At 44.3% G+C, this 23,653-nt stretch overlaps 1 protein-coding gene, 1 long non-coding RNA gene and 1 pseudogene across 2 annotated transcripts in view; 1 reads left to right on the top strand and 2 right to left on the bottom strand.

The window, feature by feature from the left end:
• The window catches only part of Smyd3 (SET and MYND domain containing 3), a 555,905-nt gene extending 538,566 nt beyond the window's left edge, over positions 1-17,339 (bottom strand). The window contains exon 1 of the mRNA XM_048436460.3: positions 17,070-17,339. Coding sequence (XP_048292417.1) covers positions 17,070-17,233 — 164 coding nt within the window. The 5' untranslated portion in view covers positions 17,234-17,339. The remainder of the gene's footprint in view (positions 1-17,069) is intronic.
• On the top strand, positions 3,595-4,328 carry LOC125401991 (proteasome subunit beta type-1 pseudogene; annotated as a pseudogene).
• Positions 5,838-11,689, bottom strand: LOC148121985 (uncharacterized). The gene is made up of 2 exons (XR_015737843.1): positions 11,449-11,689; positions 5,838-8,534 (listed from the first exon to the last, which is right to left on the bottom strand). It is a non-coding gene; the product is annotated as an uncharacterized LOC148121985 (long non-coding RNA).
• Positions 17,340-23,653: the final 6,314 nt, after the last annotated feature.

The raw sequence follows: 23,653 nt of genomic DNA, 5'->3' as shown, positions 1-23,653 counted from the left end.
CAGCTGACTCATATAAAGATAGGGAATTGACTGCAAGACTAAACTGGGGGTGCGAACCTTTGGGGAGATGTCTACACAGCCCTGTACTCTGCACCCTTAAATTCCTCATTGTGGGTTCTCTGAAGAGGCTGATCTCCCTTTGATGTAAAACCTCTAAGCTTCCTCTGGGCAAGTGCTCCGTGGTTCTCTTCAGGCACAGGCATGGCCCTCCCCACCTACTAGGGCTTCCAAACTGTGCCCATGTCCCTCAGAAGGACGGCACCAACGAGAAGAAATGTGACTCACGAAGCGGTGTTGACACACTCTGGGGGCAGCTGCATGGCAGAGCTCTGTCCTGCACACACAAGCTCTGGCTCCATTCCCAGGACACACAAAAAGAAAAGAAGAAAAAGGGGGGTGCAAGATTTAGTCAACAAAACCTTGGGTGACCCTGATGGAAGTGATTCCAAGAGTGTCGGATAAGGATAGGTAAGAGGAAGAAAATGCTGGAAGAAGCTGCGTTCTTTGAGATGGGTAAACTAACAGGGTGATTTGAACAGCAGGATTCAGAAAACATTCTGTGGCGGCACAGACTTAGAACCCCAGTACTGGGAAGGCAAGGACTGGAGAGGATGCTTAGAGCTAACTGGCCAGCCAGTACAGCAGAGGTGGTCAATAAAGACCCTGCCTCAAAGGAAGTGGGCAGCACTACTGAGGCCAACACCCAAGACTGCCTCATGGCCTACACATACATACACACACACACACACACACACACACACACACACATGCTTTTAAAAATTAAAACCGTATTTATGCACTTCTAACCCACCAGATTAGCAGAAGTCTCAAGGTTTGACAATTATTCAGATAGTAAAACTAAGGGAAACCGGCAACTGAGACTAGGGAAGCCCACAGCCATACTTGGGAGTATACTGTCCTTGTCCTAAGTGCAGTCTCCTCTAATGCCCATGCGTACCCATCTATATTCACACTGCTTCTTATCGTCAATGAAACGACTAAGCAAGTAAAGGTACTTGTCACGAGGCTAGCAATCTTAATTTGATCTCCAAGACCCACACAGAGGAACAAGAAAACTGACTCACACAAATCGTCCTTTGACCACCAGATGTGTGTGTGTGTGCGCACACAAACACACACACACACAAATATATATATATATTTTATATTTTTTTATATTTTTTATATTTATATATATATAATTATTTAAACTGCTTCTTGGTAAACTCCAACTTTTCTTCATACTGATTCATCCTGAAGATTTCTTCCACAGCTATCAAGAATTTCTGCAAACTGAGTAGCAGTCCCTCAGTTACGGAGACAGAGCTGCATCCCCTGCTCCTGCCCCAACAGCTTTGGAGATTCATCCATGACATTCTGGATCAATGGGGCATCTCTCTTTCTCTTTTTAAAGATCCACTTATTTTGATTCTACGTGTATGGGTATTTTGCCTGCATATTGCTGGGGAATAATAGTTTCAGGTGTGTTACTTTTGTTTATGCAGCATTTGATTAACTGTGAAGCTGTGATTCTTTGCCTGAACACCTGCTGGGCCTAATAAAAGATGAATGGCCAATAGCAAGGCAGAAGCAAGAGAACAAGGAGAGGAGGATATCAGGGGCCAGGCACCCAGTCAGTCATGGAGTAAGAAGAAACAAAAGGTACACAGAAAGAAAGATAAAACCCCAGAGGCAAAAGGCAGTCAGGATAATATAAGTTAAGAAACGCTGGCAAGAAACAAGCCAAGCTAAGGTTGAACATTCCTAACTAAGACTAAGTCTCTGCGTGTGATTTATTTGGGAGATGGGTGGCAAGCCCCCAAAAAAGCCAGAAGAGTAAAAGATGACACAGAATCATGGCATACCAACCTGGGGCTCAAATATTCATCTAGAGTCTGAGAAATATGAAAGGAAAAAAAGGGATACAGCTCCTTTAAGGGTTTCGCTCAGACAGTTTCTGCTGGTTAGTGACCTCTTAAATACCTAGTATGTTATGTAGGAACAAAAAATGTAAAATCGCCTCCCATGGTGCAAGCATCAGCATTCTAGAGCTCTAGGAAGGTTGACTGCAGTTCCTGGTCACAAACCTCTGACCTGGCTGCAAGTTTTGGGCTTGACTTTCAAAACCCCACCCAAGAGTGGGCGGAGCTGCTAGAGCATTTGGGGGATCCAGGTAGAGCTTAAGGGTCTGAGGTTTGTTCATACGGTCAAAAAAGGCTAGAAGACAAGGAGTAAAAGAGGTCCAGACAGGAAAAAAAAAAATACCTCTAAACAGGTTCCAGTGTGCTTTATGATGTATGAAGACTTAAGAAAGAAAGAAAATGGATACAGGCAGTCATAGAAAGAAAGAAATAGATTAAAAATAATAAAGTCTTTAAAGAGACAGTAAAAGTAATATAAAAGAAAAAAAGCCACGTAAAGATGGGAAACACTCAGGGAGTCTGGATCCTGTATACTATTGTATTGATTTTTGAATGGTTTGATTGATGAGAAGCAAAGGGCAGCTGCTCAGAGACAGGGAATTGGAAGAGGGGCTGTGGAATGAGCCAGCCTGGATATTTTAAGAATGCCTTAACTTTAATTTTTTAACAGTTTATTTTTTGAGATTATGATAAACTCATCAGCTAGCTGTGCATTCCCTTTCTCCCGAGTTCTCCCATATACCCCTCGCCTCCTTGCTGTCTTGCACTAACCATTCCTACAGACATACTGAGCTCTACACTCTGAAGTTGGTTTGGTTCTGGTCTTCCGTAGTGGTCACCATCTGTTGCAAAGAGAAGTTTTCTTGATCAGGGTTGAAGAATACACTAATCTATAGGTAAAAGTGCTGTGGGAGCTCCTTTGGCCAATAGCCTTTAAGCTCCCAGCCCAAATCTTAAAGGATATTAGCCAAAAGAGCTCCCACAGCACAAAAGGACTAATATCTAGAATTAGGAGTCATGGGGTATGCTGGTTTAGTAAAGATGCAGCTCTTCACTAACCCTAGGTTGGCTGGGTTTCTAGTACTAGGCATGATTTCTCTCCTGTTGAGCAGGTTTTAAGCCCGATTAGAGCAGATGGAACGGATATGTGTGCCACTACTGCCCCCTAATGGTGAGTGTGCCAGGATTGTCTTTGGTGTGGTTCATAGGCCTCATAGCTGGATAGACTGCTGGTCGCTTCCCTCCTTTGGACGTTTGTATGGTGGTTTAACTTTTAAAACTTCAAAAAATGTATTTGTCAAATGGAAAACAAAAATGCTTTGGAGAAGACGGTTTTTTGTTTGTTTGTTTCCACAGGAAACAAGAGGCTGTGGAATTGTTCCAGGCTGATTTGGATCTGGTTTGATCGGGGAGACCTGAAACTTGACAGGTGATATCTATCAACAAAGGCTGTACCTGGTCTTCCCAGGACTCAGCCATATCTCAAATTTTCTCTCTGGGACCCTAAAAATATTTCACCCACATTCAGCAGGAAGTAGCCTAGAAAGCAATGTCCACATTCACAAGAGAAAAGGGAGGTGTGGGTGGTCTTTGGTTATTTTGTTGGTCATGGATATTTGATATAATTGAGAGTAATATAGGATAAAAAGATTTTGGTAGGGAGTCGGGCGCGATGCTCTCCATGGCCGCTTCCCGAGACCTGGACCGAGAGCTGGCAATGGAGCCCTGAGGCTCCACCGCCCCGCGCAGCTCCGGTTCTCGCCTTACACCTTCAATGGAGGTACTGTATTGGCAATTGCTGGAGAAGATTTTTCCATTGTTGCTTCAGACACTCGATTGAGCGAAGGGTTTTCAATTCATACCCGAGATAGCCCTAAATGTTATAAAGTAACAGACAAAACAGTCATTGGCTGCAGTGGCTTTCATGGAGATTGTCTTACTCTGACGAAGATTATTGAAGCAAGATTAAAGATGTACAAGCACTCCAATAACAAGGCCATGACAACCGGGGCAATTGCTGCAATGCTTTCTACCATCCTGTACTCACGGCGCTTCTTCCCATACTATGTTTACAACATCATCGGTGGACTCGATGAAGAAGGAAAGGGAGCTGTGTATAGCTTTGACCCGGTGGGCTCCTACCAGAGAGACTCCTTCAAGGCTGGGGGCTCAGCAAGTGCCACGCTGCAGCCTCTGCTTCACAACCAGGTTGGTTTCAAAAATATGCAGAATGTGGATCACGTGCCCCTGTCTCTGGACAGCTAGGTGGCTGGTTGAAGGATGTCTTTATTTCTGCAGCTGAGAGGGACGTGTACACTGGCGATGCCCTCAGGATCTGCATTGTGACCAAGGCGGGCAACAGGGAGGAGATTGTTCCCCTGCGGAAAGACTGATTGTGAGCCGGGGATTGGAGCTGTGGCACAAGCTTGGTTTTATTAAAAAGAAACATGAAACTCATTTTCTTAGTGTCTTCTCTGTCAGTGTGACAAACTGGGAAGAATTTCTTCCTTTGAGGCTGAAAAGATGACTCATCAGTTCAGAAAGTGTGGCTCTTGTGGAAGACCTAAGTTTGATTCCCAGCACCCACCTGTAACTCCAGTTCCAAGGGATACAGTGCCCTCCTCTGTCCTCAGTAGGCACATATACATAATTATATATAAAGAAAAATAAAATCTTTAGTGAAAAAAAAAAGATTTTGGTATATGGGTACAAACTCAAAGTCAATTTTATTACACTGTATAGATGTTTTTATTCTTGTTTAAAGGGCTTTTGTATACTGATACAAATTTAAGGTAATTTTTGTTACAACCCACTGTATATTGTTTCTACTCTTGTTTAAAGGTATTTGTTTAAAGGTAATTGTTTAAAGGTAATTGGTATATTGATAACAATGTAAAGTTATTTTTGTTACAACATATTTTATATATGTTTTTGCTCTTGTTTAAGATATTGTATCTATGCAGTTCATTTAAAAATCTAAGGTAAAAGTCTAGTTATGAATTATATAGGACAATCAAGGAACACAGGTCAGTAGTAAGTCATCTATAACAATCAAATGTGTAGCTATTCTAGGTATGTTTTCCAGATCATATGGAGACATATTATAGATAGATAGATAGATAGATAGATAGATAGATAGATAGATAGATAGATAGACTTCAAACAATTCAAAGACCTAAAGAATATGACATTTAAAATGTTTTGTTAATTTAGGGATTTTCATGACAATGAGACACATTGCTCCTGGCAGCACCAATTTACTGCAGGGATGATGGACTGAAACTCCTTACAGGGTTTGCTTTCAGTGTGGCAAGGTCAGCAACTGAGCAAAGGAACTGTTCTTGCCTGGACTGTTGACAATCTGTTACATAAACTGGACATGCAGGACCCACCAGAAAGTGACCACTGAACTTAGCCAAAACTAGGCTGGATGATCCTTCAGGGTTCCTGTTTCACAGAAGAAACTGCCAGACATTCTGCAGGACACAGAGGAAAGTGACTGAAAACTGCCAATATAGGCAGAATAGTCTTTAAAAGTTCCTGCTTCTTGAAAAATCTGCCAGATACTATAGGCCTGTAGGCTAAAGATAGATGCCCAATACCACAAAAGAACTCAGGGTAACTGTCCAGGCAGTCAGATGCCTCAGTCACTTCTAGAGTTTTTCAAATCCTCTCTTCCTGATTTCTACTGAATGATAACCTTTTGAACCTTCCCATGTTCCCCTTATGTCAAGTGTCAAACAGGCATAAGTCTTGTGTGTGTGTGTGTGTGTGTGTGTGTGTGTGTGAAGCAGAACAGACACACACAATTAATGGAATATGGAGAAAGTGGCCTTCACCTTGGAGTCTAATTGGAGTCTCTCTCCCTCAGAGAGTAAAAATACAAGAACACAATCAAAAAAGACCAAAGTTGGCTATGGTGCCACACACCTTTAATCCCAGAATTGCCTCTGTAAATTCAAGACCAGCATGGTTCACATACATAGTGAGACCCTATCACAAAAGGAAAAAGAAAAGAAAAAAAGGCAAAGATGTGAATAAATTTAAGTGACTATGAAAGGTGTGAAGACCAGCAACCAAACACTGTAGCTCTGTAGTGCACCGGGGAAAGCACATAACTCTAAGAACGAGGAGACTCTTGTCATCATCTCAGTGTAGGGAGCAACACAGCTGAAAAATCATTTTTCCAACCATGAGATTCAATAAGCAAAGAACTATCCATGGCTAGTGTTCTGGGGAAGTTTTAATGAGCAGGTGAGTTGAATGGTCTTAAACCCTTTCCCCACAAAACCTTAGCTGCAACATGAAGACGCTGAGAACAAAGGAAAAACTAAAAAAGTGATCAACTTTATGCCCAACTGTGAGAGCGATGTGGTGAACACCATGACCAAGAGCAAGCCTGGGAGGAAAGGGAGCATTTGCCTTACACCTCCACATGGCAGCTCACCATCTAACAAAACCAAGGCCAGGGGCAGGAGCCGATGCAGAGGCCATGGAGGGTGCTGCTGGCTGGCTTGCTCCTCGTGGCTTGTTCAGCCTGCTTTCTTACAGAACGCACGACCAGACCAAGGATGACCACCTTCACAACGGGCTGGGTCCTCCCCCAGCCCCTCTACAGGCTTACCTACAGTCCGATCTTATAGAAGCATTTTCTCACTTGGGGCTCCCTCCTCTCAGATGACTGTAGCCCGAGTCATGCTGACATAAACTTATGCAGCACAACAGTCCTTGTCAACTCCACATACAAACACATCTCGTACTAAAACAGAACCTTTCTTTTTTTGGCTCATCCCCAAGATCTCAGATTAATAAATATCACAAGAATAAAATATTTTAAAGACTGTATTATAGCTGGGTGATGGTGGCACAGGTCTTTAATCCCAGCACTCAGGAGACAGAGGCAGGTAGATCTCTGTGAGTTCGAGGACACCCTGATCTACGTATGAGAGCTAGTTCCAAGAGAGACTCCAAAACAGAGACCCTGTCTCAAAAAACCAAAAAATAAAAAATAAAAAGATAAAAAAAATACTGTATTACAAATTTAAAAGTCCCAATTCAAACACTTTTAAAGTTCGGTCTCTTTTTTTAAAAAAAAAAAAAAAGAAAAAATCCAAAATCTCTTTTAAAATCCAAAATCTTTGTAAAACTAAAATCTCTTTAAGTTTTAAAGTCTCTCAACTGTGGGCTCCCATAAAATCAAAAATAACCCCTAAGGCCAGTCTGGCCTACAGAGTGAGTTCCAGGACGGCCAGCACTACACAGAGAAACCCTGTCTCAAAAAACTATTTTAAAAAAAAAAGTAAAATAATAAAAAAATAAATACTTTCACTTGCAGAGGGAAGAGCCAAGGCACAGTCACAATCTGAACAAAGCAGACACAGGCTACAACTGTGTAAATAACTCAGTGCCCCATTTCTGGGCTCCTCCGAAGGGCGTGAGCCACTCCTCTGGCTCCACCCTCTGCAGCCCACGCAGCTGTCTCCTAAGCTTGGGCAGCTCCACTCCACCCGTTGCGGTCCATGGTAATCACTACGTGGTATTGGCATCTTCAAAATGCTGGGAATCTTCTGCTTTAGGAACTCCAGCCCTGCCACACAGCGCCAGGTCTCAGCTGCTTTCCACGGTCTATTGGTGTCTTCAAAATCAGGTCTACATGGGTGACTCTGAACACTCCAAGCTTCAGCTGAGAGTACAAGGTACAGCCTTAGCTGCCTCTGGAGCACAGCTTCTGCGTGCTGACTCTGAGGAAACACTTCTCAGACGATTTCACCTCAGTGCTGGTCTCCCCCCGTGTAGCACTAGCCATCCAAGTCTTAATTTCTTTATGCTGTAAATATCAATAGATAAACCCACATAAGCAAAACCTTTATGCCAAGTATGGTGGTCTATGCCTGTGTTGCCATCACTTGGGAGGGGGAGGCAGGAGGACCAGTAGCTCAAAGTCTTCCTTGGCTACATGGTGAGTTCCAAGCCAGCTTGGGCCGTAGACCTTGTCTCAAAAACAACCTCGCCATGGTCATTAGCAGGTTTTGAATCTATCTGAATAATGTTTCGGCATGGGAAGGGGATGCCTCAAAAGATGGCATACATGAAGTGCAGTCACATTCACAGACATTAGCCGGCTACTTTGAGTCCCATCCCGTGAAGGTAAGAGGCAAACAAGAATTCCACGGCGTACAGATTTTCTGACATCAGAAACAACAGTCTAAGCGGCAAAGATCAAATCCAGGCTCAGGGAATAAATGGGCAGTCCAATGGGAAGAATCTGAGTCTCCATGACAAGACAAAGAAATAAAAATCTGATGGCAGGTAGTTGGCCGGTCCTGGGTGGGCTCACCATTTGGGGAAGCCAGGAGTAATTAGTACTGATAGAATTACTACTGGAGAAGTCTGTACTGCACTGATTTCCGGCACCATCCTCCACTCCTGTCTCAAGTCGTTCTGTTCCTGAGCCCTCCGAACAAGCACCAAACAGTCTGGAGACAGAACAGCTTACTGCTGTCCGCAGAACGGGTCATCCTGTCTGATTATGAACGTCCTCCGCTGTGGCATTCACACGGACCAAATGTTTTCAGGCTCAGAGCTCAGCCAAGTGGCCCTTTCCCAAACCTCCTTGCAAAAGAAAACAAGCAAAACAAAAGGCATTATAACTCCCACCTACGAAGAAAGGGGGAATTATGTTCACAGTGTCTTTTCCAACACGCCTAATTATCTGTCTCTGCTTCATTCACTCCAGGTCCCTGACCCTCAGGTAAACCCGTCGGGAATGTCCAAGCCCTGATTTCAAGACAGCTCTATAGTCTAGCCTGTAAAAAAAGAGAAACTGTCTGGGGGGAAGGGAGGTGACAAAAGGGAAAATGTGGTGGTTTGAATGAGAATACCCTACCCACCACAGGCTCATATATTTGCATATCTGCATGCTTAGTCCCAGGTTGATGAATTGATTGTGGAGGTGTGTCACTAGGGATGGGCTTTGAGGTTTCAAAAGCCCATGCCAGGCCTAGTCTATCTCTGCCTCTCTCTCTCTCTCTCTCTCTCTCTCTCTCTCTGCTACTGCTCCAATGCCATGCCTGTCTGTTTCTCGCCATGATAATGGACTAACCCCCTGAAACTGTAAGCAAGCCCCCAATTAAATGCTTCCTTTTATGAGCTGCCTTGGTCATGGTGTCTCTCCTCACAGCAACAGAACAGAGACTAAGAAAAACTGAAAACAGTAGGATGCTGTGGCCTACTCCTGCGATCACAACACTGGGGAAACTGAGGCAGGTCTTCTGTGAGTTCAAGGTCACCCTAGACACACTTGGAGTTCCCGCGAAGCCTGATCTGAGGAGCTCAACTGGTCAACTTGCCATACAAGTACAGAGCTGCGTTCAATCCCTGTGGACCCAACAGCTGGGAAGCCCAGTCTACTTGGTGAGTCCCAGGACAGTAAGAGACCCTGTTTTTAAAAAGACAAATGTGGGCAGTGTCTGAGAAGTACACTCAAAGCTGTCTTCTGACATCCACGCATGCACATGTGCATGGACAACCATAAACATGCACACACACACAGAAATAAATGGGAAAAAATTAAAGACCTTTAGCCAGGCACATGTCTATAAATTCCAGCACTCAGGAGGTAGAGTCAAGAGGACCAGAAGTTCACTGCCAGTCTCTGCGACACAGTGAGTTCAGGCCAGTCTGGGTGGCCTAAGACCCTGTCCTACGTGACAAAAAGACCTTTAACAATGTAATGTCACATTCACAACCCACGGCTTAGAGGCTGAGATCCCACCTTCACACCTGCCCTTCCTTACAATCCCAGGTTCCTCCCCTTCCTCCAGCCACACACTCACCCAGCATCCCTAGGGCAATGCAGTGCTCACAGCCAAGCCGCAGGCTACAGAGACAGGCAAAAGCAGAGCGCTATGTGTTCAGAGGTCAAATGAAAACAAGTTTTTAGTGATCGGACAACACTGGACACCAAGCTCACACTTCAGGAGGCAAATTCCTCTTCTCTCCTAGAAAACTATTTCAAACCTCTAAGCCGGAGTCACTTAGCAACCACCCTCTTAGCTGTCTCACACGTTCTTATTTAGTTTTCTAAAATGTATTTCTTTCGTATGTATGGGGGGTGGGTGCCTGTGTGTCTGTTTGTGCATCACGGCACATACCTTGTACCTGCAGAATGGTATTAGATTCCCTGGGACAGGAGTTACAAACAGTGGGAGTCACCATGTGGGTGCTGGGAATCAAACCTGGATTCTCTGGAAGAATAACCAGCACTCTTAACCACTGAGCCATCTCTCTGGCACCAAAAGTAAAGCCCGTTTCAATGTTTTAGCTTGTTTGTCTTTGAAATGGAGTCTCACTAAGTAACCCTGACTGGCTTGGAATGTGCTACATAGACCAGGTTGGCCTCAAACTCCGAGATCTGCCTGCTTCTGCCTCCCGAATGCTGAGATTAAAGGCAGTGACACTATGTCTGACTTTGCCTCTTATCTTTCAGTCACGACTGTCGCCTTCTCCAGGACCTTCTCACCATAAGACATGAAGCCATCTCCCCTTGTCTCCAGTCTAGGTCCTCCAGTCCCCGCCAGGACAGACTTCACCATCTTACTACACCAGTTCTTGTGCTGTCATAACAGCCTAAACACACATTTCAACTCAAATGCGGCCACCTTGCTTTCTCCAGGAGCCTGTCTCCTGAGTATGGTGTGCTTTGCTCTGTAACACATCTGTTTCTTAAATATCTACCCTAATAAACAACCAGGAATTTTTTTTTCCTGTTTTTTTGAGACAGGGTTTCTCTGTGGCTTTGGAGCCTATCCTGGAACCAGCACTTCTAGACCAGGCTGGCCTCAAACTCACAGAGATTCGCCTGCCTCTGCCTCCTCAGTGCTGGGATTAAAGGTGTAGGCCACCACCACCCAGCTAACAGCCGGGAAAAATTTAAATGTATCAAACAACATTTCAGTCTTTTCCAGCTAAAGTTCAGATTTTGAGTCTAACTGCTTAGCAGGACCACTCTGAGTGGCTGCTTTGAAGAGGTTTGTCCTCCAAGATCTTCAGAGACACCCTGGATACAGTGTAGCAACGCCTGAGATGCTGGTCTCTTCCTGTATCCTCAGTGTTCTGTGCTGCCAGAAGCAGGCATCTCATCTTTTGACGTCACTATGCTCCCATCCTGGTGTCCACAGTCCTCACTTCAGAGTCAAAATCACACAGTCCTTTGTCATGAGTCCTACTCTTCGCTGGGTTACTAACCTCCCCCATCCACCTCGCTGAGTAAGACAGCATTTCAGAGTCCTTGCCCCACAGGTTCCCTGCATAGTCTCTTCCTTCTGCCACTGTGTGCTATGGTCAGGGTAGTTATCTATCTCTTCTCGTGACTCTCAACAGCAGGGCTGGGGGCGTGGCTTGGTGACAGAGTACTTGCCTACCATGTGTAAAGCCCTAGGCTCCATCCCAGCACTACAAACGAAGAATGGAGATCCGAAATAAAGAGAAGGAGTAGAGACAAACGCCCCCTGCTGTCTATTATTACCTGTCCCTCCGTCCACTCAGCGCCCACCGCGAGCGCACAGCGTTGGCCAGACGAGAACAGCAGGAGCGTGTAATTCCCAGAATGTGTTTACCCTACATCTGACCACTTCTCTTCACAGTCCACAAAGGCAGAAAAGGAAGACCTTCCCACTTCCAAGTCATCTCCTTCCCTCCTGGCAGGCACGAAGCTCTGAACCTACAGAAGGAACAATGAGTGTTTGTCCACAGACGGTACTGATGTGGAAGCTGACGGCAACCTGGTCCTTTCTAAACTACCCCCAAAATACCGTCCTTTGACAGCATAAACAATTACCATCGCGTGTGCTAAAGTAGAAAGGTTAGACTTCAGTCAGTACCTGGGTGAGAAGACTTAGAAAAACAAGATGATTACAGCAGCGCTATCTGGAGATTTATTTTTCAATTTTCATCTATGTGTATATGTGCAATTATGCCATGTGTATTTGTGTGCCATGTGTTTATGTGTGCCATGTGTGTACCATGTATGTATGTGTGCCATGTGTGTACCATGTGTGCGTGTGTGCCATGTGTTTATGTGCGCCATGTGTGCCATGTGTTTATGTGTGCCGTGTGTGTATCGTGTGTATGTGTGCCATGTGTGTATGTGTGCCATGTGTTTGTGTTTAAGTGTACCGGGTGTGTGTACCATGTGTATGTGTGCATGTGTGTGTACCATGTGTTTATGTGCGCCAAGTGTGTACCATGTATATGTGTGCCATGTGTTTATGTGCATCGTGTGTGTACCATGTGTATGTGTCCATGTGTGTGAACAATGTATGTATGTGTGCCATGTGTGTATGTGTGTGTACCGTGTGTGGATGCATGTCATGTGTGTATGGGTGCCATGTGTTTATGTGTGCTATGTGTGTACCATGTGTGTATGTGTGCCATGTGTGTATATATGCCATGTATTTATGTGTGCCATGTGTGTGTCATGTGTGTACATGTACCATGTATATATGTGAGCCATGTGTTTGTATGTGCCATGTATGTATGCCATGTGTATATGTGTGCCAAGTGTGTGTGTACCATGTGTGTATGTATGCCATGTGTGCCATGTGTACACAGTCACCTGCAGAGAGCAGAAGAGGGAATCAGATCCCCTGCAGCTGGAATCACACACTGTGAGCCATATGACACAGACACTGGGGATCAAAGCCGGGTCCTCTAGAAGAGCAGGAAGTACCCTTACCTAGCCTCTGAGCTATTTCTCCAGACCCTAAAGTGAAATTTCACATTCTGCATTTAACCAAAACAGACTGAAAGTAAAGACAACTCACTGTTCCATCCATCTTTTGTATCAGCCGCAAACTAAAACTGTGTGCCACAGCGGAGGAGAAAAACAGTATGAATGATTTCAGTTCGCAATTGCAGTGATTCACAATTTCATCTGTTTCTTTCCCGTTGCTAGGCAATCACTCTACCGTGGAGCTACACCCTCAGTCTCTTCGTTGTCTTTTCCATTCACTACATGAAAGCCAGACACACTGGTACATGCCTATAATCCCAGCACTTGGAAGTTAGACGCAAGATCAGGAATTCAAGGTCATCCTCAGCTACATTGCTAGTAGCAAGACATCCTGAGCTATAAGAAATCCTGTCTAAAAATAATAAACAAATGAACAAATAGATAAATATATACTAATCAAATAAAATAGTTCTTAAACAGCTTTATATATATACTAATCAAAGCACTAATCAAATGCAAAAAAGCAAATAGAACATTTTAACAATCATTTCTGGACACTAATAAAGTAATTATAAAATTGTTCCTTTGTTCTATTTTTATCCACTCCCCCTTAATGTTACAAAGTCCATGTTTTATTATACAATTGTGTAATAAGTCAAATAAGACAGCAAGGTTTACCAGGCATGATAGCATGCCTTTAATCCCAGCACTCGGGAGGCAGAGGCAATCCAATCTCTGTGAGTTCGAGGCCAGCCTGATCCTCATAGTGATTTCCAGAACATCCAGGGCTATAGAGAGAGGCCCTGTCTCAAAAAAAAAAAAAAAAAAAAAAAAACAAGAAAAAAATTGCAAAATAAGAGCTTATGAAAATCAAAAAAAAAAAAAAAAGCCGGGCAGTGGTGGCGCACGCCTTTAATCCCAGCACTCAGAAGGCAGAGGCAGGCGGATCTCTGTGAGTTCGAGGCCAGCCTGGTCTACAAGAGCTAGTTCCAGGACAGGTACCAAAAACTACAGAGAAACCCTGTCTCAAAAATAAAAAAAAAAAGAGCTTATGTATTCTCTGCATTAGGGCTATGGAAACTTAACAACATATCATCTTCTTAAGAGTTTTACAAGTGATGATGGGTAGATAAATAATAAACAAATAAATGGCTTCCCGTACAAAGAGAGGAACGTAGAAACTTATCCTGCAACGGCGGGCATTTGGTAGTGATGGCAAACCTCATTAAGGATGTACCAGCATTCCACTAACTAGATTTTCAGGCTGCAATGATTCTCAGTTAGGCAACCACAGAAATGAGTGTGTTCCCCGAAGAGCCTGCTATAACACAAATGAATTATAGTATACATACCACCTGGCAATCCAAAGTAAGCACACATCAATTGTTTTGTGTAAAGAATTGATAAGCAAGTATCTACTAACCAGCATGAAGGACACATCATTTGTTTATAACACTGAATACAGGCTGCCTATCCTTTTTGTTTGTTTGTTTTTGTTTTGTTTTGTGAGACAGGGTTTCTCTGTAGCTTTGGAGCCTGTCCTGGAACCCTAGAACTAGCTCTTGTAGACCAGGCTGGTCTGCCTCCTATCTTTTACCCAAGATCAATATACTTTCTCAACTTTTCTGTTAGCTAAGGCACAAGCAGTGGCCCACATAGCAGGCTTTCTTTGGCCCACCAACCAGCTCACAAATCATGACACAGAGACTTACTATTAGTAATGAATGCTAGGCCTTACCTTATGCTTGTTCCACTAACTCTTATAACTTATTTTACCTGTTTCTCTTCATCTACGTTTTGCCTCAGGGTTTTTGACCTTTCTTTCATGCTGGATATTCTACTCTGTGTAAGGTTGGCCGGTGGTTGCCCCAGGCCTGCCTCTCTTTCTCTCTCTCTCTCTCTCTCTCTCTCTCTCTCCTCCCTTGTTTTTTCCCCTCCTCTTTTCTCCCCTCCTACTTATTCCCTCTGCCCACTAGTCCCACACAGCTATTGGCCATTCAGCTTTTTATCAGACCAGTCAAGTGCCTTAGACAGGCAAAGCAACACATCTTTACATCTTTAACAAATGCAGCATGAACAAATGTAACGCATCTTTGTCTAGATAAAGTAATATTCCATAACAGGCCTGAGCTCAGTTAATCCAACAAAGAGAGCAAATTGCCAACAATATTTCCCCAAAAAGCAGCAGCAGGGTCCCTTGTCCATGGTACTAGTGACGTGTGCTGCACAATCCATTGACTGCCATGCACCAGAAACAACACTGCCCAGACTCTGGCCCAACCATGGCTGTGCGGTTCTGACTTGGTTCCTGCCAACCTTCAGGTCCAGGTTTCTCCCAGCCTTAAAGCGGAGCACTCCCCAACAGCATTTCAAGAAATTCCTTTTGTCGTTGAATCACCATGGTTCTCGGAGACAAAAAAAAAAAAAAAAAAAGATAAAATGATATGGTATGGTAAACCAAGAGGCACTGTTACCCATAAAAGGCTCATGACGTTATTCTGGAAAATGGGCAGTTCCTTGCGGCTTACAACTCAAGACCAGCTCTGAGAACAATGATATGTGTGTACAAAAATGTCATAGTGAAATCCAATATTGCATACAATTGAAAAAAAATCAATAAACTTAAAATTTTAAAAGAAGATCAGACGCTAGGAGCACTGGTCGCTCTTCCAGAGGACCCAGGTTCAATTCCCAGCACCCACACGGCAGCTCACAACTGTCTGTAACTCCAGTGCCAGGGGTCCAACACCCTCACATAAACATACATGTAAGCAAAACACGAATTCACACAAAATTTCTAAAAACTTTTTTAAAAAGATCTCAGGTTGGAGAGATGGCTCAGCAGTTAAGAGCACTGGCGGCTCTTCCAGAGGACCCAGGGTCAATTCCCAACACCCACATGACAGCTCACAACTGTCTGTAACTGCAGTTCCAGGAGATATGACACCCTCACACAGATATACTTGCAGGCAAAGCAGTAATGCACATAAAATAAAAATAAATAAGTCATTACAATTTTTTGAAAGACCATCTCTGATAATCCACTACTAATTTGTCACCGTTTATGATCCAATTGTTCTGTTCCACCCACTAAAAAGCACAGCAGCCAGACAGCATCTCCGGGGAGTCTTCCATTGTCTTTACCACTTGTTACAGGACCTAGGCAGCAAGCCCTCTGCTACAGAGTTCAGTGCACCCGCATTCTGAATACACTCCAAAGTGTGTAGCAGAATGAAGAGTCCTGCTTTCTCTAATTAGTCTGTGAGAAGAGGTGCATGCATCTAAGGCCAAGTCTTGAAAGGAATGAATTGCTTTAACTATACAAGCTGCCCTCCTCAACAAATCGTGTGTGTGTGTGTGTGTGTGTGTGTGTGTTTCTACGTGTCATTGCTATCGTTACTCCAGAAAATAACAAATAAGATGATTATTATCTGCTAACTTTAAAACGCAAACCAAAGTCCTCAAATGTAAACCAAACAAGAATATTGTGGAAGCCGATGTGGAAGCATGATGGCCATCGGCTTTAGGAGGCTGAGGCAGGTAGCCAACCTGGCCTACAGAGTGAGTTCAAGGACAGCCAGGTCTACACAGAGAAACCGTGGGGGAGCGGGGAGTGCAGTATTGTGGAATGAATAGTGAAGCTAGACTTCCCCACCTCTACCTACCCCAACCACAGACTGATGGGTCTGAAGGAGTAGTGGTCACATGCAAAATCAACCTACCTATCTGAGTCCTTACCCCCAGTGCAAAGTGGGAAGCCGTCTTGTGTTGACGGACTACAAATCCTATGGACACACATGTATGTTATACAATTCTATAAACAGTAATTCACCTTACATTGACACTGTGCTTCCAGACTTGCAAAGCCTTGTCACATAAACTGTCGCATATACACATAGGTGGTGCATTACACTTGTTCTTGTAGCCACTACAAGGCGAAGCACACGGCGAATCCTCCGTAACTTATGCTAAGAGGATCTGTATTCTGCTCTTTTGTTACACTGTATTTCTCATTTGACCGGCTCTTTAAGAATGCCTTACTCATCCTCCTATGCCTTAGCCACACAAAACCCGGACCATCAAAGTGCACCCTTAAACAGCAGACTTCTCCCTCCTTCCGCCAGACTGATCAGGTGAGGCCTCAGTTCTGAACCTGACGTACACACCCCTGCTCGTTCCCTCCCGCCTCCACCCACCCCTGCCACTTCTGATTTCCACAACCGATGAAGCTCGTTGCACAAAGTATGGATGTTTTATTCCCCAGCAAAATTATCTACTGCCCAAGGCTTCTCCTCCATCTGTAGCACTGGCTCCCCCCAAATCCTGCTGCTGCCTGCGGTGCTGCACATATCCCACAGAGACGACCCCAAGAGGTCCAGACCCACCCCCAGAGCCATGCACCCCTCCGTACGTACCCCAGGAGACAGCGATCGCAGACGACGCCACGACTCCCCTTGCACACAGTGTATGCCAAGGGGTCGGAGCGGAAGAGCAGCTCCCCGGGGCGCAGTGGGGCCACGGCACGCAGCCCATTTCCCCGGTCGGCGGTCGTGAACTTTTCCACCTTCAGTGTCTCCATCCTTCCACAGACCTGCACCTCAGATCCGCACCTCAGACCCGCACCGCGTCCCTCAGCTTGAGTCTCGTGTTTTCTGACTGCGCGCCTGCGTCCTGCGCTTGCGTACACTAGGGGGCGGGAACGAACGCGGGTAGGTCATGTGAGCATGCGCAGGAGGGCCTACTACAACCTGGGCTGGATGATGTCTTCCAGTATATTATTGTGCGATTCTTTTTTTTCTTTTCTCTCTCTTCTTTTTTTATTTTTTTTTATTTTTTTGAGACAGAACCTCAATGCGTGTAGCATTGTGCAGATCTGGAACTCCCTTTATTGACTGAGGAACTTCTCTATTTAGACCTAGAACTAACAGGAATCTGCCTGCCTCAGCCTCCGCAGTTCTGGAATTCCAGGTGCACTCTACCACACCCTGCTCCTTGTGCTCGTTTTAATACATAGGGAACAGTTGACAGGACAGTGGCCATCACCTGCATATTCCCCACCTAGATGAACAATTCTCAGCGTTTGCTGTTTCCAATCATGCCATCTGTTTGTGTATGTGCTCATATTGATAAACCATTCCAGAGTAGTCTTTGTTGAAACAATTGAAAATATGTTGCAATCAGGTCTTGAACTCGGAGATCCTTTATCGCCACCTCTTCAGCACTGGAATTATGGGTATAAAACTACCCGATAATAGTGAGAACACACAGCGTGCCTAGAAATGTCAGCTTTTAGACAGACTCTCTCTCTATTATGTTGCCGTGGTTGTCCTGGAACTCTCTGTGTAGACCAGGCTGGCCTTGAACTTACAGAGATCCACCTGCCACTGCCTAAGGGTTGAGATTAAAGGTGTGTCAATCTTGCCTACCCACCAAGGGATCTTGAACACACTTCTCCAGGCCTCCTGGCAATCCTGCAAACCCACAACTTGAAGACTAGCCTCAGTAACAGAGAAATCCTGTTTGAAATGGTTTTGGGGTTTTGTTTGTTTGTTTGCTTTGTATTGGGGATTTCTTACTTTACACCAAATACTCTGTTAGTTTGTTTCTGACCACATCTCACTGTGTCATCCTGGCTGACCTGGAACTCTGTGTGTATAGCAGGCTGACTTGGGTCACAGATATCTGTCTCCCCCTGCCCCTGCATGATCCAAGGCATGCGCCAGAAATACTCACTTTTTTAGAAAGTAAGTTTTAACTTTATTATTGAGTTGGTGTGTGTCTGTGATGGGTGTCCATTAGTGGGAGTGACTGCATGCCAGGGTGTGTGTAGAAGTTAGAAGATAATGAGGTGGAGAGGGTCTCTCCTTCCACGTTTACACCCTGAATCATGTCCCCAGCCCTTCACTTTCCCACTTACACATGTACCCACTGTTTTGCCATCTGGTTTGTGATCTGGATTGCTTCGCTTTGTTTTGCTTGGGCTGGGACTAGAACCCAGGACTTCATGTCTCTTAAGCACATTTGTAATAAGGCATTTACTACAAATTCTTTAACATTACTGTGGGGCTTAATACAACGTTAAAGGGGAAAAATCGTTATCTCAGCTTTAAAATTCTTCACATGTCTGCCTCCTAGAAATGACAGGGAAACCCCCCATGGTTCCTCAATAATATGTGAATGAGACCTGACCACATACAGTAGGCATGATAGCATGGTTTATCCCACACACTTTTTAATGTCTGATGTGATTTCTCAATCCAAACTTTCACTTTTATACTTGAACCTGTATTTATTGTTTTGTAGCCTTTTAATGCCGAGGACTGAACTCGGGGCTTTGTACAAGCCAGGCATCATGCTCCATGGAGCAGAGGGATGCCACCTCCAATGCAGGTAACCTTTAACTCAAGAGCAGTCTCACTGCACCAAAGAAACAAAAGCAAGGACTCAGGTGGATCCTTCTCCATCAGTGTTCACAGCACAGCACCATCAGTCTCCGTAGCAAAGAGTAGAGGCAAACCAAATGTCCGTCAACAGGGGCATGGAGAGAGAAAATGTGGACGTGAACATGCAGGAATATTATTCCGCCTTGAAAAGGAATTAAACTCTGAGCTGGCAAGGTAACTCAGCAGGAAAAGTACTTACAACCCATTCCGGCTGCTTTCCTTTCATTCCCGAGACCCAGAGAGTAGAAAGAGAGAATCAACCTGCACAAACTGGTCCTGTGGCCACCATACACAGTCTCTCACACAAAAAGAAATGTAACAAAAATGTAAGTGGTGAGATCCTAACATATGTGACATTAAAGAGAAACCCTGAAAACATGATACAAGGTAAAATACATGAGCTGCAAAGGACAAGTATTATGAATCAGAGCAAACAGATGCGGAGACCTAGAACAGGAAATAATAGCACTCGGGGTGGGAGCTGGGATGGAGGGAGGCATGGGATGAAGGGTCATCAGATCAGCAAGTGCGGGTGGATTTACATTCAAAACAATGAAAAAGTTAGGGAAACACGGTGGGACTGGACGTACAATGAACTGTTCGTATTTAATTGTTGGGGACATAAAGGTCCTTGTACCCACAGATCAATAAAGAAGCCAGGAATGTTGAGCACAGAAGGGCTTCTTCTCAAGAGAGGAGATAAAACACCCATTTTTTCCTGCCCAGAAGACTGGGAGTAGATTCCTGTATATTTGTTTACTTTTTGTTTTTTCTAGACAAGGTTTCTCTGTGTAGCCTTGGTTATCCTGGACCTCGCTCTATAGACCAGAGATCTGCCTGCTTCTGCCTCCCTGGTGCTGGGACTAAAGGCATGCAACACCACACCCAGAAATAGAGTTTTTAAAGTTAATTTCTTATTTATATTTTTGTCGTCTTTATTATTTTGTGTACATATGTGAACTATGTGCGCGTGAGTTCAGATCAGAGGACAGCTTTCAGAAGTCAGTTGTTTCCTTCCTCTGTGGCATCTGGATATCAGTCACAGGCTTTGGTTTTGTAAGGCAAGCCCCTTTAAAAGAGGAGTCATCTGATGGCCCCAAAATATAAAACAGTTGAGAGCTGGGAAGATGGCCCAGGTGGTAAAGTACCTGCAAAGCAAGCATGAGGCCTTGAGTTCAGATCCCCAGTACCCAGACAAAAAAAAAAACCAGGCAGTTGCTCAGGCCTGCCTGTCATCCCAGTTTTGGGGAGGCAGAAAAGGAGAATTCCCACCCCACCCCCAGTAAGGTGGGGAGTGATTGAGGAAGATACCCACATTGACCTCTAACCTATATACAAACACAAACACACTCAAGTGCACAAGAACCTGTGTGCACAAGTGTACACACCCACATGAACACATCCATCCACCACACAGAAAATAATCACAAAAATTCATGCCTTCTTGCTCCCTTTCCATCATTCTCACTCAGTTACTCTTAAAGATCTGATGAAAATCATTGCCGCATGGAATAAGCCTCAATTCCCCATAAACGCTAATTGTAAGCTTAATACACTATGTTATTAGCAAGAGGTAAATTAAATAGTAGCTATAAATGTTTAGTATGGAGTCAGCCAGTAATCGGAGTAATAAACTGAGTGAACAGTTAACCAAAAATTACCAAATTATTTCAAAACTTTTTGATATAACCTTCTCAAATTTTGCAATAATCTAATGTATATTTACCACACATGAAACACAAAATTCTTCATTTTTTTAATAATCTTAAGGTCCAGTATTATACCTTGAAGGTCATCAGTCATAGATGTCACTTCAAAGGCATGCTGATTTCAGTAATTGTTCTTTTTTTTTTTTACTCACTTTTTAAAAAACTTTAAACATTTCTTTTACTTTTATTATGGGGTGTGTTGCCTCACATATAGATCTGTGTGCCATGTGTGTGCAGTGTCTTCTGAGGTAGGAAGAAGGTACTGGATCCTGTGGTACTGGAGTTTAAAGAGCCACCGTGTGGGTGCTGGGACCTGGACCCCCTGGAAGAGCAGCTCTCAGCCACTGAGCCATCTCTCTAGTCCCAGTTACTCTCTTCATACAGTGATTTCAAATGTACCTGCAGTAGGCTCATATGCTTGCAGGCTTGGGCCCCAGTGAGTGGAACTGTTTGGGAAGGAGTAGCAAGTGTGGCCTTGTCGTAGTGGGTGTGGTCTGTTGGAGGAGGTGTGTCACTGGGGGTGGGCTCAGTCTCTTTCTCTCTACTTACCAGTGTCAGTGTCCCCCAGGTTAGCTTTCATTCTCCAGCGTTTTCTTAGGTCATGAGAAAACTTTCTCATCTAGAAGCTTTAGAATTTCACAACCAAACCAGGCATAACATCACACACTTTGTAAACCCAGCACTTAGGAGGGAAAGATCAGAGGAAGTCCTCACTTCATGGTAGCCAGGAAGCAAAAGAGAAAAAGAGAATGGACCAAAGTCCCAACACCCCCTTCAAAGATACACTTCCAAGTACTTAACTTCCTTTCATGAGGGACCGCCTTGCAAAGGCTACCAACATTAACAGGCTGCTAGAAGCAGGTCAGAACAACTCGCTGCTTTGTTTGGAGAGAGGTGTGTGTGTGTGCGTGCGTACGTGTGCATACACAGTGATATAGGCAGGCTCTCTGGCTGCTAAGAGCATTTTTGGGAAAAGTGCATGTGTGTAGCTCTAGCCAAGCAGGAACCCAGGTTGCCTGACTATTCCTAGGCCTACTATGCTGCCTAAAGTTTTGCCAATTTGACACCAGCTAGAGTGATCTGAGAGGGAGCCTCAATTGAGAAAATGCCTCTATAAGATCTGTCTGTAGGGCATTTTCTTAATTAGTGATTGTTAGAGAAAGGCCCAACACATAATGGGTGGTGCTACCCCAGGGCTGGTGGTCCTGGATTCTATAGCAAAGCTGGCTGAGCAAGCCATGAGGAACAAGCCAGTAAGTAGCATCCCTTCATGGCCTCTGCATCAGTTCCTGCCTCCAGGTTCCTCCTCTATCTGAGTTCATGTCCTGACTTACTTCAAAGATGGACTATGATGTGGAAATCTAAGCCAAATAAGCCCTTTCCTCTCCAGCTTGCTTTTGATTATAGTGTTTTATTGCAGAAGTAGTAACCCCTAACCAAAGCACCTGTCTTGTTGAGATTACAGGTATGAGCCACCACTCCTGGCTGCATCATTTATTTTCTTAGTGAAAAATTGTGGCTATTTCCCAAACAAACAAAAGCATCATTAAAACAACCGGAGGAGTCTCCTCCAGAAATGATGCAAGCCTTTAGTTCTCTTAACAACCTTTCAGCACCCCATCATATCTAGGATTTCATTTTCCTAGGTAAAACATTTTTATTTTGAGCTGGGCAGTAGTGGCACGCACTTTTAATCTCAGAGCAAGCACTAGGACAGCCATACAGAGAAACCCTGTCTCAAAACAAAACAAAAGCAACAACAACAAAAACCCAAAGACAAACAATTTTTTTCCTTTTAATCCGTGTGTGCCTGTGTGTGCCTGTGTGCATGCATGCTTGATGCATTCTTGCCCAGGTATGTGTACCAGAAAGGCATTCATCGGAGGTCAGAGGACAATTTGGGATATCAGTCCTGTATCTTCTACCTTGTTTGAAACAGTCTCTTGTGCACCACTGCGTATGCCAGACTAGCTGGCCTATGCGTTCCCAGGGATTTTCTCATTGATCCATTTCTCTAGCATAGAAAAACTTGAGATACCAGCCCAGCTTCTCCACTTGATCTCAGACATACGTATTTAAACAGTGTACTAAATTCATCCGATCTGAGGGAGTCAAATGAACAGGCTAGTCATACATTATCCTCTATAAAATAAAAAACTTCCAGTCAGGTGGTGATGATGATGGAGCACTTCTTTAATCCCAGCACTCCAGAGGCAGAGACAAGTAGATCACTGAGTTTTAGGCCAGCCTGTTCTACAGAGTGAATTCCAGGACAGTCAGGGCTACACAGAGAAACCCTGTCTCAAACAAAAACAAAACCAACTTTCTGAGAATGTCTCAACGTAGCCCATGCTGTCATTAACGTGTCCTGCTTCTGTCTTCCAGCATGGAAATTACAAAGAGGTTTATCAGCAAAGCCTGTTCCTTTGGGAAAGCTCCCCCCACTCCCACGTGTATTTATGCAGATGAGTGTTTGCCTACATGTATATCTATGTACCATATCTGTGCCTGGGACCTACAGATATCAGAAGTGGGCATCTGACCCCCTGGAATTGTAGCTACAGGTAGGCATGAGACACTATATGGATGTTGGAAAGCAAACCCAGGTCCTCTGCAAGAGCAATAATGATCACAAGCACTGAGCAATCTCTCCAGTCCCCATCCTTTGGTTTTTGGTTATTTCTTCTAGGGCTGGTCCTAGAACACAGAGACTCATGCACGCTAGGCAAGTGCTCTACAGTTGAGCTACATCCCAGAGCCGGTGAATTATCTTTGCAAGTTTTAAATCCTCAATGGCAGCTGATGAGACTCAGGCCAGTGCCTGGATCTAAAGCTGCCCCCTTAGTC

The sequence above is a fragment of the Myodes glareolus genome, chromosome 5, assembly GCF_982192425.1.
Source record: "Myodes glareolus chromosome 5, mMyoGla1.1, whole genome shotgun sequence".
Taxonomy (NCBI): domain Eukaryota; kingdom Metazoa; phylum Chordata; class Mammalia; order Rodentia; family Cricetidae; genus Myodes; species Myodes glareolus.
The sequence above is the reverse complement of the archived record's forward strand: the minus strand, read 5'-3'. Positions and strand labels throughout refer to the sequence as shown.